This window comes from Phodopus roborovskii, unplaced genomic scaffold, assembly GCF_943737965.1.
Source record: "Phodopus roborovskii unplaced genomic scaffold, PHOROB, whole genome shotgun sequence".
NCBI lineage: Eukaryota > Metazoa > Chordata > Mammalia > Rodentia > Cricetidae > Phodopus > Phodopus roborovskii.
The window spans coordinates 43,544,541-43,561,082 of record NW_026126418.1 but is presented as its reverse complement, the minus strand read 5'-3'; the positions used below and the strand labels follow the sequence as shown (position 1 = coordinate 43,561,082).

The 16,542-nt window shown below is 40.4% G+C and overlaps 1 protein-coding gene across 4 annotated transcripts in view; it reads right to left on the bottom strand.

Moving 5' to 3' along the window:
* The window catches only part of Itgb6 (integrin subunit beta 6), a 120,955-nt gene that overhangs the window by 17,032 nt on the left and 87,381 nt on the right, over positions 1–16,542 (bottom strand). For all 4 annotated transcript variants that reach the window (XM_051184600.1, XM_051184597.1, XM_051184599.1 and 1 more), the window contains 4 exons: positions 13,264–13,398; positions 12,641–13,058; positions 6,225–6,447; positions 547–641 (listed from right to left, as the gene is read on the bottom strand). In XM_051184600.1, the coding sequence (XP_051040557.1) occupies positions 547–641; positions 6,225–6,447; positions 12,641–13,058; positions 13,264–13,398 (871 nt within the window). The remainder of the gene's footprint in view (positions 1–546; positions 642–6,224; positions 6,448–12,640; positions 13,059–13,263; positions 13,399–16,542) is intronic.

The window sequence follows — 16,542 nt, the reverse complement described above, 5'->3', positions numbered from 1 at the left end:
GACTTCTTGAATTCAGAGGAAGAGTCAATAGGGATGGTGGTGTAATAATACCCATGACTGGGAGGCTGGAAGTAAAACCATTTGAAGGAATAAAGGAGGCATAGACAAAACCAGCTAGCCCCTAACAGAATACTTCCAGAATCTGTAAAGTGCAGTTAGGCAAACTGTTACTACAGGCTTTATCTTGAAATAAGGCAATTCCATGATAAAGGAAAATTTTAGGCTGTCACTGGCAGTTAAGAGCCATCTCTCCCATTTCCTTCTTCTTGGTTTGGAAAATACAGCCTTGTGGAATTTACTGGTCACCCCTGACAAGCAGGGGTGAACTTACTAACAGAGCTGAAGACTGATGGATGAGCCATGACTTTAAATTTCTTGTTTCTTGCATCATGATTTCTTTAGCTTTAGAAAGTGTATTTATTCTACAAAGCGGGTGGAGAACCTCAGCACCTAGCTCTTGGTGCACACAAAGTCAAGTTACTAGGAGTCCCTGGACTCACACAGTTTGTGCCACTCAAGAACTATGTGATTTAAGACAAGGAGCACCTTCCTCGCTGATGGTGGCACCGGTGGCTTTGCATTTCTCCGTGCACTCCTCTAGGGCCTGGCCATCTTCAGACAGGTAGCACTCGATGCAGCTCCTGCAGGGGACACAACAGAGTTCATCAGCTCATATTGGTGGAGAATAGGCATGCAGCCAGCATGCCTCTTTACTTTCTAACTGGAGACATTGACCTCTTGGTACTTTCAGAAAGAGAGTTATGTGGCATCTAGGGGGATGCTAAATTGTTCTGATTTCTACTCCATAATCAGTGCTTTCTGAGGCAGCCTTGATGACAGTGCTTATCATTATTTTTCTACAGTGGTGGCTCCTGATTGGCTAAGAAAAAAAAAAAAACACTTCAGTGTTTGATTTAGCTATATTTTCATTTCACATTTTCAACATAAGAGAATGTTTATATCTATAAATATGACTAGAGTCTAGACAAAATTATGAATTTCTTAATCAGCAAGAATTCTAAGAATGACGAGTGCTCTTAATATATGTCAAATGCGATTATTATAAAATTCAATTTCCTGTTACTCTTTTGAATAAGTATAAGTCTTGATAGTGGGTTTCTAAATCTTAGGATTATAGCCTGGATCTTCATTATTCAGGCTTCTAAATAAAAGATTGCTGCTTATAGAAAGTATATTTCCAAAGATATAAGGAAATTATACTACTATAAAGATATCTATAGATCAAAGTAAAATGTAGGCCTTGATTAATCTTGTGCTACAAATAACTTTACAAATAGATTCAGTTTGGAGTAAGACGTAAGACAAACCTGCAAATGTTTCTTCCTGTGGGGGTCCAGCATGCCATGGGAATGAGCATTCTTCAAAGGACTTGAAATGCTCATGCCCACAGAATCTCAGCTGAAGCTGTATTTCCTTTGTTGTGAGAACCCCCAACTTCAAAATTATTTCTTTGTTACTTCATAAGTGTAATTTTGCTACTGTTAGGATTGGTAATGTGGGAGTGAGAGCACAAGTCCTGTCTTGAAGTGGCATTTGTGTTTTAAATATTTGTGGGGGAGGGGGCTGGAGCACACTGTAGAGAGCTTTCAAACATCCTTTGTGCATCTCGCTGTGACTGCTCCAGCAACACTTATCTATCCACAGCACCCTCAGCATCTCCACTTATCTCTGTTAATTACTTGAAGAAAGTATGGGATTGGGGGATGGCTCAATGGATAAAGAGCTTGCCATGCACGTATGAGGACCAGAGTTCCAATCCCCAGAGCCTACATAAACACCAGTCAAGTGCAGTAATCACCTGTAATCCCAGCACTTGGGAGGCACAAAAGGGGATCTGTGGCAAGCTGGCTTGCCAGATTATCTGGAATTGGAGAACTCTGGGTTCAGAGACCATGCTTCAATAAACAAAAGGGGGAATGTGACCAAGGATGACATCTGATGTCAAACAACTTCTTACCTACAAAACCCTACACATGCACCAGCACATGCATGTGTACCATACACATGCAAACATGCACATATGTGAACATACACACACTCTACATACATATACACATGCAAAGCATAAAATCTTATCTTTCCATTAGACCCTTAGCACTTATGAGAGTAGAGACCATAACTGTTTTACTTGTCACCATTCTGGCATAAAGCAGGTACTTAATACTGTTAGGTAAAGGAACACATGCCTGAAGAAAAGGAAGAATAGACTCATCTCAAAACTAACATCAACATTAACTAGATGATGTTGATTCCCAAATTGGAATAACCTTTATTGTTAATTGTTGAAGAATATTAGTTGAAGATGTGTTGCATTTGTTTATGCTATAGAATATTTGTTTAATGATGCAAAGATGTGTTGCATTCTTTTATGTTGTATTTATTTAACTCTGTGAAGCTGTATTACTTTGCCTGTCTAAAACATCTGATTGGTCAAATAAAGAGCTGAATGGCCAATAGAAAGGCAGGAGAAAGGATAGGCAGGGCTGGCAGGCAGAGAGAATAAATAGGAGAAGAGCATAAGGGTGGGGGGAAGAGGAGCTAGAAAAGGAGGGGGAGCCAGCCACCCAGCTACAAAACCAGCTAATGTAAGAAATAAAGAAAGATATACAGAAAAAAAAAAAAAAAAAAAAAAAAAAGGCCAGAGTCAAAAGGTAGATAGGGTAATTTACATTAAGAAAAGCTGGCTAGAAATAAGCCAAGCTAAGGCCAGGCATCCATCCATAAGTAATAATAAGTCTCCATGTGTGTTTCTTTGGGAGCTGGGTGGCGGGCCCCTCAAAGGGCCAAAGAGTTATAAAAACCAGCTACATTTTGACATACCAACATGAGGCTCAAATATCCCTAGAGCCTGAGAAGGGTGGAAAAAATACATCTCCTTTAAAAAGCCCTGCTATAGAGCCGAGAACTTGAACAGCCGTTTTCACAATAAGTAAAAACAAAAAAACTAATGAAAGGACACCTGTCACAGTGCAGGGCACCAGCATTCCATAGCTGGGGGGGGGGGGTGAATGCAGTTCCTGCTCAAACACATTTCCAGCTGGGCCACAAGCTTTTTGCTTGGCTGTTAGGAATGTAATACTAGGCAAAGCCAGCTGATAGAGCCTGGAGGAGGACCCAACTGTAGCTTAGCAGTTTAAAATTTGTTCATATGGTCAAAAAGGCTATAAGATACACAGTAAAAGAGGCCCAGACAAGGAAAACAAACAAACAAACAAAACAAAAACAAACAAACAAAAAAATAGGTTCCATTGTGTTTTACAATGTGGGTAGGCTTACAAAAGAAAAGAAAATGGGTATAGGCAGTCATAGAAAGATACACATAGTTTAAAAATAATAAAGCCTTTAAAGAGAGAAGTACAATAATAAAGAAGAATAAGCACGTAGAGATGGGAATACACAGGGAGTCTGGATCCTACATGTTGCTGTATTGACCTAGAACTTTTTGATTGTTGATAAGCATAGGACAGCTGCTAAGAGGCATGGGATTGAAAGATGGGTGGCTGAAATAAACCAGCCTATTTGCCTTAGGAATGCCTTAACTTTAAAATTGAAGTCAAAAAATGTATTTGTAAAATGGAACTTAAAAGATACATTGCTCTGGAGAAGAGGTTTTGCTTTTGTTACCACAGGAGATGAGAGGCTATGGATTCTTCCAGGGTTGACATGGATCATGTTTGATGGGGAGACCTCCTGAATCATGACAGATGATATATATCAACAGAGGTTATAGCTGGTCTTCACAGGACTTGGCCATTATCTCATTTTTTTTCCCCTCAGGGATCCCTAAACAGACATCAGGAAGCAGTGTAGAGAAGACAATGCTCATATTCCCAAGTTGTGCAGTGGGAGCTTGTTGATTATTTGGTGGGTTGTGCATGTTTGCTATCATTTAGGGGAATATAAGAATACAGGATAAAAAGACAACTATAATCTCAGATATTTTGCATTGGCATGGATCTTAATATATTGATACAAATTTAAAGTTATTTTTGTTACACCACACATATGTTTCTACTCTTGTTTAAGGTATTGCACCTATGCGGTTCATTTTTTAGATGTAAGGTAAAATTTTAGCTTTTGAAAGCTATTATTATAAACTATTTAGGATAATCAAGAAGTATGGGTTAGTAGTTAGTCATTTATAACAATCTAATTTGTAGAAATGTTAGGTGTGCTTTCAAGATCATGTAGAGACATGTTTTAGATAGATAGATGGTTTTCAAACACTTCAAAGACCCATAGAATTTGGCATCTAAAATGTTTTGTTAACATAGGGTTTTTCATGACAATGAGACACATATGCTTCCGGCAGTACCAATATACTTCAGAGAAGATGATGGGCATTGAAGAAACTCCTTATGGAGTTTGCTTTCATTGTGGCATTTGGGCCACTCTTGCCTGTCAGTATGCTGTATAAACTGGACTTGCAGAACATATAGGAAAGTGACTGCTGAACTTTGCCAAAACAAGGCAGGAAAGTCCTTCAAACTTCCTGCTTCACATAGAAGAGTCTGCCAGATACCCTAGGCCTATAGGCTAAAGATGGATGCCCCGATGTTGCAGAGGAACTTTGGGTGACTGTCAGGCAGCCAGATGTCTCTGTTATTAGATAATATTATATCCTTCTGGGGCTTTGATGGAGTTGAAGACTAGGTGATTATAATTGCAGTTTTCCTTAGTTATTATAGAAAGTAAATTCAGTATAAAGCTTTCAGTTCACTAAGATAGAATAGATAATGGAGTATTTTCTCTGAGTACGCTAAATACAAATAGACTGACTATTGTAAATGTAATTCTTACTTGATAACTGTTGTGTTGCATATAGTTTTACTGTATTAAAATTAAAACCTTTCGTTATTATTTAGACAAAAGGGGAGAATGTTATAGAATATTAGTTGAAGATGTGTTACTTTTTTATGCTGTTAAATATTTGCTTAATGGTACAAAGAGGTGTTACATTCTTTTCTGTTGCATTTGTTTAACTCTTAAAGCTGTGCTACACTGCCTGTCTAAAACACCTGATTGATCTAATGAAGAGCTGAGTGGCCAATAGCTAGGCAAGAAAAAAGGATAAAAATAGGAGAGATCTGGGAAGGGAGGACCTGAGGAATGAGAAAAAGGAGGAGGGGGCCAGTCACCCAGCTATACTGTAAGCCATGGAGTAAGATGTAAAAAAAAGTATATAAAATTGAAAATGATAAAAGCCCAGAGAAAGAAGTAGGATGGATAATTTAAGTTAGAAAAACTGGCTAGAAACAAGCCAAGCTTAGTTTGGGCATTCATATAAAGAACAGCCTTTGTGTATTTATCTGGGAGCTGGGTGGCAGCCCCCCCCCCAAAAAAAAAGAGTAAAGAGTAAAAATAAACTAACAACAGTTAATTTCACATCTTACAAACCAGGTAAAGGCTTTGTTTACAACAAAGATGAAATAGGAAAGCAATAAAAGGACATCTCAAAGAAACTTTACTTTTTTTGTTGGTGGCCATGCCTGTGATTGAGTAAGTATGGACTACTTACTTAATCCTATTTGCTGCTAATCTGGTTCACTGTGACCTCACAAGTCATTCAGAGACCTGCTTGAGGGGACCTACAAGATTTGCTTCAATTTTGTAAAGTGAAGTTGCTAACCAGAGACTGGTTTTAATAGAAAAGTGTGGTTGTATTTAGCTATTGTTGTTATTGTCTTAATAGAGTCAAAAGTAAACCACTACATATGAATAAGGATAACCACACAGAAATGCTGAAGAACATGATAAGGAGATAGAAAAGTTAAAGCTAAGATTGTCTTGTCTTTCTGCTTCTGCCTCCTTCAGGCTTCCAGGGTGGGAATGGCTTGGTCAGTCTCTAGATAACAAGGATGCCTGCTTCCCCACTGCCTGTGGGTGTCAGCGGGTACCTCCAGGACATTCAACTGAAAGGACATCTGATGATATCAGTACAGGATGTCAGCTCCATTCCCCTTGCTATCTCTAGAAGAAATGTGACATTGTGATTTTGGATAATCAGGACCTAGAAAGAGGCAGGTGAGAGACTGACATTCCAGGATGAGGATCTCAGGGGCCCTTAGGGTATGAGTTTTGGTAGATGCTGGAGACCAAACCCAGCTGAGACGATTAGAGGTTTGAGTTTACTAGATGCCATTCAAACTGTGATCACTTGGACACCTTGCCACAGAAGAGAACAAAGAAAGTAGAGATATTACCTTCTAGAGTTACAAGGGTCACCACAGGTAGGACAGCGTTCACAGGTGGGTCCTGAGGCTCCAGGATTCCTGCAGATACACTTGCCACAGATGCAATCCCCACGCCCGCTGCACAGCACTCCATCCTCAGAGGCACATGAGTCCCTGCTGGTTGTACAGTTGCAGTACTCTCCAGTCCAGCCATCCCGGCACACACATTCACCACAGTCACAGTCACCATTATCTGTATAACATAAAATGCACAGTGTGTTGCTTATGGCTCAAACCACTTCCAGGATAGGGAATATCTTCTTTTCTACTTACCTTTCAACACTAGCAAAGGTTGGGGATGGGATAGAGAGGGAGGCAAGGAGACAGAAGATAGAGAGAGATAGGTAGACAAATAGATAATTGATAGATAGCCAGACAGGTAGATGGTTGATAGATAGATGATAGGTAGATAGATAGACAGATAGACGGATAGATATTAGGTACATAGATGATAGATGGATGGGTAGATAGAGATAGATAGATAGATAGATAGATAGATGAGAGGTGTTTTGTTGGCCATATGTATTTACTAAATTGTCTTCTAGATGAAAATCACTTACAGCAAATAGCATAAATAATCAGTCAAAATGAGACCATGCAGATAAGCCCATTGGAGTTCTTTAGCAAATTGTTCATTGGGTTTTAGGATGGAGATGAAGGGCAAACCTGAATTATCACCCATCCCTCTATACCAGTGGTTCTCAACATGTGGGTCATGACCCCCCACAGTGGTCACATATCAGATATCCTTGCATATTTTATATTTAGATTATAGTTCATAACAGTAGCAAAATTAGAGTTATGAAGTAGCACTGAAATAATTTTATGGTTGAGGTCATCACAACATAAAGAACTTTATTAACGAGTTGCAGCATTAGGAAGGCTAAGAAACTGAATAATTGAAAAGTCCCCACTTAAAAGGCGCAGGGATAAAAATGCACGGTGGTTGTGGTCAGGAGAAAAGTTCTAGTTTTATATCCCCTGGTTGCCTATCCCATTGGTACATACTAAGCACTGACAAATTCATTATTCAATAGTTTCTAACTGAGCATGTACTCTGTGCCAAAGATTTTATTGGACAAGAAGATGTGACAGTGTAATAGATTCCTCCTGTGCAGAGAGTAGAGTCAGCCCATGTCGTAGCAGGAGCAGAGCCACACCCTCTGGAAAGGATTTAGACATAATCTCCCTCATCACTGAATCTGCCTATCCCTGGTCTCTATCCCAGAAAAGATGGAAAATATTTAGGAGGGTTATTTCCCCCCTTTTCCCCATGGGTCAAATTGCAATAAGCCTAATTTCATTCACCAATTTTTAGTCTGACTTTTGAGCTTTAGTATGTGGTGGGTAATGGAAACTAAGAGTCAATTATAGTTCCAGTTCTGACTGCATCTGGCAACAGAGATGCAGAATTCAACAGCACAAGGTTACTGAATTTATCCTCTAGTGTAGGAGGCCAGTGATGTATTACTACCAATTCTAATTATGATACATTATGCCGAGTCTATAATGCATGGTAGGAATCTCTAAACTAAATAGGGATTTGGGAAGGTTTCAAGAGGAAGTGATGCTTGGGTGGATTTTGGAAGCTAAGAAGAGTTAGATGAAGGGAGCCACATACATCTTAGAGAGAGAAAACAACAGCAGGTAATGGAAATGTTGCACAATAACCCATAGCAGTTTCACAGGGCAGCATCAATAGTGCAGACGGCTATGGCGAAGGGAAGTTGGGAAATTCCATGGAATGTCAGAAGTGAGAGAATAAGAAGCCACATGGCTTAAGAAAGAATGTTTTCCCAGAAGGTTATGGAATTTTATGTACAGCAGTGGCCTGAACAGATAGGTGTGTGTGTAGACATATCCTAACCCCATAGAGAGATCAAATGGGAGGCAGGAAAGACAGTTGCAAAGTCTTGCAGGAGCAGAGAGGTCTCACTCATGGCAGCATCATTGAGAACAGAGATGAAAAGATAAGCAATGTAAGCCACTGAATACTCAGAGCAAGGCATGACTGATAACAGTATAGCATGAAGAAAGAGAGATGGAACCCTCGCCAGGTTCAGCTGGTAGCATGGCTCCCTTTTGCCCTTTTGACTTGGAGTGGAAGCTGGCTTGTAGTTACTGCTGTACTCCAATACCTGTCATATCACTTGTTGAATGACTGAATGGTCCTGAAACAGAAGAGGAAAGTGGCTTTGGGAAGGTTGGACAGTGAGTCTCTGTGGCTCTGTTGAATTTGGGAGAGAAAGGACTGCTGGATATCTTAGTTGGCAGTTGAAAATATAGGAGCCTGGATGGTGGGGCTTGGCATCCATCAGGGGGGAAGGCTTCAGGTGAGGCAGTTGTGAATCATGCCATGTAGGGCAAGCAGGCAGAGCATGAAAAGCTCTGGAGAACATCAGCCTGTAAAACATGGACAGAAAGACCACTCCTCACAAGAGAGGTCAAGAGGAGGGGGGCAGTGGGAGTAATGCTACTGCAGAACCCCAGGACAGACTCAGATTGCAGGAGGAGGTGCCTGGGCACACTGATAGAAGAGACAGAAAAGGATGGGAGGCGATGGAAATATGCACAGTGACCATTCACAGGGCAGAAGCGATGGTGCAGATGGCTGTGGCATTCAAGAGCCCCCTTCTGGATCAAGCCACAGAATGGCTTATGAAACAGTCTAAAATGGTAAACAGCGTGTTTCAGGTAAGTGCCCTTCCCATGGAGTTCTGAGTGCTTGCCACGGACACTAAAACATGTATTTAGTGTTTCAAACAAATGATATTTATTTACAAACTCCTAACAGGTACCTTCCTTCAGGGAAAAAAAAAAAGATGATCCACATACAGTCATCTTATACAGAAAATTTTGCTCTTCCAGCAAAATTTGCAATTACTTAAATTAGTCTATGCCCATGTTTACAGTGGTATTTGACTCATAACTGAGCTTTACAAGGGCTGGCCAGTGGACATGTTCTTAAAAGCTATCCAGGAGGAAGAACTTGCAGGCACAGTCATCCATACTAAATGTTCTATTCTTTTATTTAAAACAAAATAAATAAGTGGTGTGAACTTCTACTTGTAGAAGGTGCTGATGAGTTTGCTATGATAGAAGACTGGCTTCTCTCTTACAGACTTGGTTCTAGTAGTTGGCTACTTTTCTGGTGTTGTCACTGGGCCTTAGGATTCTGATGGTAGAGGGATCCTTCATATAATGCTCCAAATCACAGTCGTTTCAAAGTTGGGTTCTGAATGCTCCCAAGGTGTGTGTGTATCCTCTGTGTGTTTGGATAGATAGATGCATGTTTTCTCTAAATATTATTCCATGTGGTATAACATTTAAGTGGGACACTTTTCAGATGAAAGATGGATCTAAATTTACTTGGGTCCATGACATTAAGACCCAATCCAGCTGTATTTCATAGCCTATGTAATTATAATTGAAAACTAAATGATTGGGGGGGGGAAGAATTAATGTTTATGGGTAAGTGATCTTGAAAACTACAATTATCTGCCTGCCCCCTTCTTCAGGAAAGGGGGAACATCCACAAAAGGAAGAAAAGCTCTGGGCTATAATTCACTCTAAAAATTGGCGCAGTGCATACATGTACATTTCCAGATGCCCTGTGGCTGTTCAGTACATCTATGTATACAACAATTCCTTGGCAGTTTAGAAAACTTCCTGAAACATTAAAAAAAAAAAAAAAGGACCATCAAAGCAAAAATACAAAATGTGCCTTTCAGAACTTAGCAACCCTCTACTCCACTGGCCTTCCAGGACCATCACTTAGATCACTGGAGGTGCCAATTGATGTCCTTGGGCATCAAATCATCTACATTACCTATTCACGCCACCATAATACCACCTTCATTTTGGTCTCATGTATAAGCAAAATGATAACCCAAGATCTAGAAAAACATTACCAGGCTCTTTTCAGAGGATAGTTCTTTCTGGGATGCCACCGAAAAATAACTCTTAAGTGCATAATCATTAGAAGTTTCTCCTCCAATACCATTTGTCTGATGTGGCTCCCAGTCTCTCAGAATCAAAATAGACTAATGGAATTTGGGCAAGGATAAACAAAATCAATGGAGCCTTCTATCTCTGAGTGCTTAAAGATGGTCGAAAGACACTGTATGACAAAGACATTGTGATAAAAGCTTTTCAGAAAAGCAGCACGCTGTCAAGTCGATTACTGACAGAGTAAGTGAGATCCACACAAATTGTGAGTGGCATGTCTGGTGACTTTGGGTCATCACAGCTGGGAGGACAGTGTCGGTCCATAGGGAGGTACAGCTTCCATTCCTGTGCTGTGCACAGTACTGGACACATGGAGGCCACTCTACCCATCCTGGCTGGATTTGAATACTTGTATTACATTTACTGTACCTCTTAGAGGAGAAGGCACTACAGTGTGAAGGAATTTGGCACGTGGAAATTTCTAAGTCCAGCTAAAGAAATCTTGTTTTCTAAATAGGATTCCTTGCAATTCCTGCATCTGATTTGAGTGTCAGTATTGTCTGACCTTGCTAACTATATAGTATATAGGTTGAGTAAATTCCTTTTGAGTGTATTCCTGATGCCCTGCACATATCTTTTAAAAAGAAAGGAATGAAGATGGGGGCACTATGTTGTAGAGCATGTGCCATCACCTTTAACTTCTAATCCTCCCACTTCAACCTCCGGAACAGTCTTTTGTATATTTCTGACACTATGGTTTAGAAATAGAACTTTTTTTTTGTTTTTTTCGAGACAGGGTTTCTCTGTATTGCTTTGGAGCCTGTCCTGGAACTAGCTCTGTAGACCAGGCTGGCCTCGAATTCACATCCACCTGCTTCTGCCTCCCCAGTGCTAGGATTAAAGGCGTGCACCACCAACACCCTGCTTAGAACTTTCTTAGTTTTCTGTAAAGACAATTCTGTTTTGTTTTATTGAGATGTCTGCTTACATCATGGGATGACCAGGGTGTCTAAGCTTAGTCAAGAGCCAGTTAAAGCTTCAGATTTAAAACTGTCAGCACGGTTGTAGTTCCTGAAATTGAGTAAGAGTAACAGAGTAATTTTGAATCGTTTGATATAGCATATCCTTTTCCTCCTTTTAAAATATTTGTTTTCAGCTATTTATTTTATTATTTGTATGTATGTGTCTGTGCACACAAGTACAGGTGCCTGCACAGGCCAGAGAGATTTGATCCTGCGGAGCTGGAGTTACAGGCAGCTGTATCAGTGAATGCCACATATATGCGGGTGCCCATGGGGGCCAGGAGAGGGCATCGGAGCCCATGGAATGGGAGTTATAGACAATTACAAGCCATCTATCAAGAGTCCTGGGAACCAAATTCAGGTCCCCTAAAAAAAAAACTATATGCTCTTAACCACAAGCCATCTTGCCAGCATCTATAGTATATTCTTTTTTGTTGTTTGTTTGTTTGAGAGAGAGAAGAGTCTCACTATGTAGTCTTGTCTGGTCTGAAACTCCCTGTGTAGACCAAGCTAGACTTGAACTCTCAGGCTACCTTTGCCTCTAAGGGTTGGTACTCAAGGCATGCGCCCCCCATATCTGTCTTCTTTCTGTAGTATATTCTTAAAGTATATTGTATTTGTTTTTATAGATATTTACATTTTAAACCTTTCTTGAAAGTTTCAAGAAATTCCAAGTTATTTTCTACTTTCATTCTTTTCATAAGCTTTCTCACATGTGTTCATGCCTAGCTTTACTTGACCAATCCCTAACTTGGTACATTTGGTGAGTATTCATGGCTAGGAATGATATAATTACTTATAATCCCAGTGCTTGGGAGCCTGAGACCAGAGGACTGTGGATCTAAGAATAGAAGGAGAGAGAAGAGAGGGAGGGATACAAACACACACACACACACACACACACACACACACACACACACACACACACACGTATGATAAGTAAAGGCCCTTAAATCTAATTAGCATTTCTGTGCCTTCTCCTCAGTTCTGTTCTTTTGGTAGTCTCTGTTACCTTCCCTCCCCCCCCCCCCCCAAGCAAAAGATATAAGAATAGGGTCAGACCCAGCAACTTAATCTAGAAAAGTCTGACAGACAATGGAATTCAGATCATAGGCAATTTTGTGGAATCTGGGTGATAACTAGATAGGTAGCATCTCCAAGTTTTATCTACTTAACCTTAAAAAATAGTAATATTTAAATATAATGTAAATGTAAGTTCAATTGACAGAGATCTGATCCCAAAGGAATGTTAGAAACAACAACAAATGCAAGAGATAATCCAGTTATACCAAGTCTGATGATTCATCCCCTGAAGCCGTCGACAAATATTTATTGAACAACTACTAAGCCCAGGAATGTGAGAAAGGAATGAAAGATGAAAAGCTGCTGTGTAAAAGGTACTGAGCTGTATCCTACCTCCACAGAGAAGGCCTTTGTGTCGAAGACAGGAGAAGTTGTCACACTGGCAGTAAGTTCCGTAGATGCTCCCATAGGGAGACAAGTGGCAGATGCATTGCCCACAATAGCAGTCACCCCTTCCATTGCATGAGGGTTGCCCTGGGGCCTCCTTGCAGGAATCTGTGCTCACTGTGTCCTCACCACACTCACAGTGGGGACCCATGTGGCCGGGGTTGCAGGCACATACCCCACACTGGAAGGAGCCATTCCCATTGTGGCACTTAGAACTGTTCACTTCTACTTGTTTCTGGCAGTCACAGTCACATTCTGCACTGATGAGTATCTCCAGGGTGTCCCCCAGACCCACAGGCTTTATGGTAAGGCTCCGGCTTCTTTTCTCACAATTGGATATGCTCACAGTCATGTTGAAGGATGCCTGGAAAAGAAAACGCGGTCATCTGCTTTCTCCACCCAGTGACCTGTAGGATTGGAGACAAGGCTGCTAGAGACTGGCTTTGCCCAAAGCATTTAGTGGGAGTAGATGGTTGAAGTTTCTGCACCAAGTCCAGCTTCAGCAAGCTGAGCTAGCTTCTGGCCTATCTGAATGTTATTTTTGAAAGATCTATTGGGTTTCTACTTACTGTATCCCCCACTTTCATGTGGGAGCATTTCTTCTGGTGTGGGAGGATGACACCATTGTTACAGAGAGCTGTGAAAGTCAGGCTGAGTCCTTCCGTGTCACCTAGAACTTCCAGTTCCACCTCAGACCGCAGTTCCTTTAGTGTAGACAAGAAAAGGCTAAATGAAGTCAGAAGCAAGAATACGTCCAGCCAGAGGAAGAAACCGAATTGTGCTCATTAAACTACAGAAGAAAGAACTAGGGAAGTAACAGTGGGTAAAGTGCTTCCCGTACAAGTGTGAGGCCTGAGTTCAGATCCCAGAACCCAGGTAAAGAGGAGCTCTGGACTGCAAGCCTGGAACCTGGAGTCTATGATGAGATGGCAGGCAAAGACAAGAGAAGCCTTGGAAGCAGTGAGTTAACAAGAGACCCTGTCTCCAATAAGGTGAAAGATGAAACCGCATCTACATTCATGCTGGAGCACATGTGAATGTGCTCATGCATGTAGCCACAACACACACACACACACACACACAAGGATTAAGCAAACAACTATAAATTAATAAAACTAAATTGGGTATAAAATTCATCATTTCATTAATCAAGCAAGAATGTGATATATATGTGACATATATCTAAATATATATATGCATATATATATATTTCTCAGACATCATCAATGTTGAGATATACTATCTTATAGCAATCAAGCTATGACAATGTATCTGAAGATGGTTTTGCACAGCATGTGGCAGGCAGGAGTCAATAATTGCCTGAAAGTTGTTTCATCCATTCTGGAGGACTCAGTAAATTCTCCTGACCTGGGTTGCATAGCTTGGTATCAAAAAGATAATTATTTAGCTTATGCACCAGCAGTGAAACATTATGAAGGTGTCCTTTACTTGTATGCATCACTGTTTCTTATTCTCATAGAGCAGCCCATGCTGCTTTGTGAGCAGAGCAGAATTGCATCCATCCCCAAACAATGAACATTTGCTTCACTGATGTCAAATTTACACCCTGCTGCTTTGTTGGGTACATTCCTGCATACATAACAACTTTTCATCTCAGTGTTGAATCATAGTTCAAAAAATATTAATCATATTTTACAACAGCAACTACACAACACTTAAAGTAACAAAAATGCATGTAATGACTTGAAAGGGCGATAATCTCAATTGTGGATGAACACTATACCTGGATGATCGCTACCTGGCACATGGTGGCTGTAAGGACCTCACTAATTACAAAATGGATCTATATTTGTTTTCTTGCCATGCTGCAGATTAAACATAGGGCCTACGGCCTGCCACCCCAGCCAAGTTATACCCTCTAATCCTCCAAATTTTAGAGGTGTGCGAGAGAATTGTACCTTGAAGTTATTTGGGGGAATGATTGGGCCTTAAATGTCAAGTCAGATCTTGGATAAGACTGGATTCCTGTTCTGAAATGTTCTCATCTTGCCCTTTCTATTCCTTGCTTACTTAGAATATATGTAATGAGACAAAAGTCAAACTATCAAACAATGAAAACATCTAACATAATATGAGTTGATTTAGATTTCAATTCATCCAAAAGGTTTTAGGTTCATATCTATTTCATTGTTGGCATGTATTATCATCTATCTATCTATCTATCTATCTATCTATCTATCTATCTATCTATCTATCTATCTATCTATCTATCTAATCTATCTTAGTATCTAACTATTATCTATCTATCTTATCTATCTTTCTTTGTATCTATCTATCATCTATCTACTTACCTACCTACCTATGATACTGGGGGTTGAATGTTCTGGGTAAGCACTCTATCATTGACTTATAGCCCCTTCCCTCATTTTTGGCATTATAAAAGCACATTTGGTTTCATTTATTTCTGAAGTATAATGTTGCCAACTGCACAGAAAGATAACTCTATTTCTTCCAAAATCCAGGATGTGTGTCTATGTGTGTGCAGCAGTGCAAATTTGTCAAGTGTGTGTGGAAGCTACAGGACACCCCAAGTGTTGCTCCTCAGAGACCATTCATCTTGTCTTTCGAGTTTGTGTCTCTCACTGGCCTCATACTCAACAAGTTGGCCAGGCTGGCTGGCCGGCAAACTCCAGGGATCTGCCTGTCTCTGCCTTCACAACAGTGGGACTGCAAGTGTGTCCTCCACCCCAGCATTTCTGTGTGGATTCTGGGGATCCAACACAAGCGCTTATGCTTGTAAGGTAAGCACTGTACCGAACAAGCTATCAAGCCAGCCCTCCAAAGTATGCTTATGCTGAAATCATGAGGAATTAAGGGAGAGAGATAGTGTTGGAGAGAGTGGCAGAGTGAGTTAGATAAGAAAGGATGGATGTATGCTGGTGACAGCATTAATGACTAGTGTGTGGCATTGTCTAATCTAAATGAGGAGAATCTCAGCATTGAAATAATTGAGTACTATTGCACAAATTTGATTGGGAATGTTATTAGCGTGCATTTCCCAAGGAAAGAATATAAATGCTAATGTATATTTCTCATCATTCCACTCATTAATTTTTTAAGCCTCTCCTACAAGGTTGGTCAAAAAACACAAATGAATTCCTTCCTAGAGGTTAAATTCCAGTAGAGAAACCCACCCCAAAACCACTGACACTTCAGGCACCTTTAGTGTGTAATAAGGCAAGGAAGAAATTAGTAAGTGGGTGAGTGAGTACACATCCAAATTTAAGATGTTTTTAAATATCAAGATGGCATTCAAAAATACTTGGCTAATGTTCATAGCCACCAGTTGCTTCAGTCTTGATAGAAGTTAATCAGAAGCCCTTTGCTTTCACTTTGTATATTCTTTCTTTATATAATGAAGAAGATATTCAGTCTATTGATTCCTCTGTATGAAAGCCTTTTTCAGATACATTCAGTAAAAGTAATAATTTTAGTAAGTGTCACAATCTCTTGCACATGTCACCTCATAGATCATGTTGCTCCAACAAGAACTCCAGGATAAGGAAACTCAGCAGAGTGACAGGTGCATCTTCCTATTTTCATTAATAAACACGAGTGTTTTGCCTGTATGTATGTATGCCTGTGTACTATGTGTATGCCTGGTGTCAGTGGAGGCCAGAAAAGGGCATCAAGTCCCCTGAAACTGGAATTACAGATGGTTGTGAGATAGCATGTGAGTGTTGGGAATCGAACCCAGATCCTTTGCAAGAGTAGCCAGTGATGCTAACCCCAGAGCCATGTCTCTAGCCCCAAGACTCTTTTTTTTTAGGCAATAAATAACGACCCAAGATTCCATTCAAATGTGTAATGACTTGATCTTAGCCACC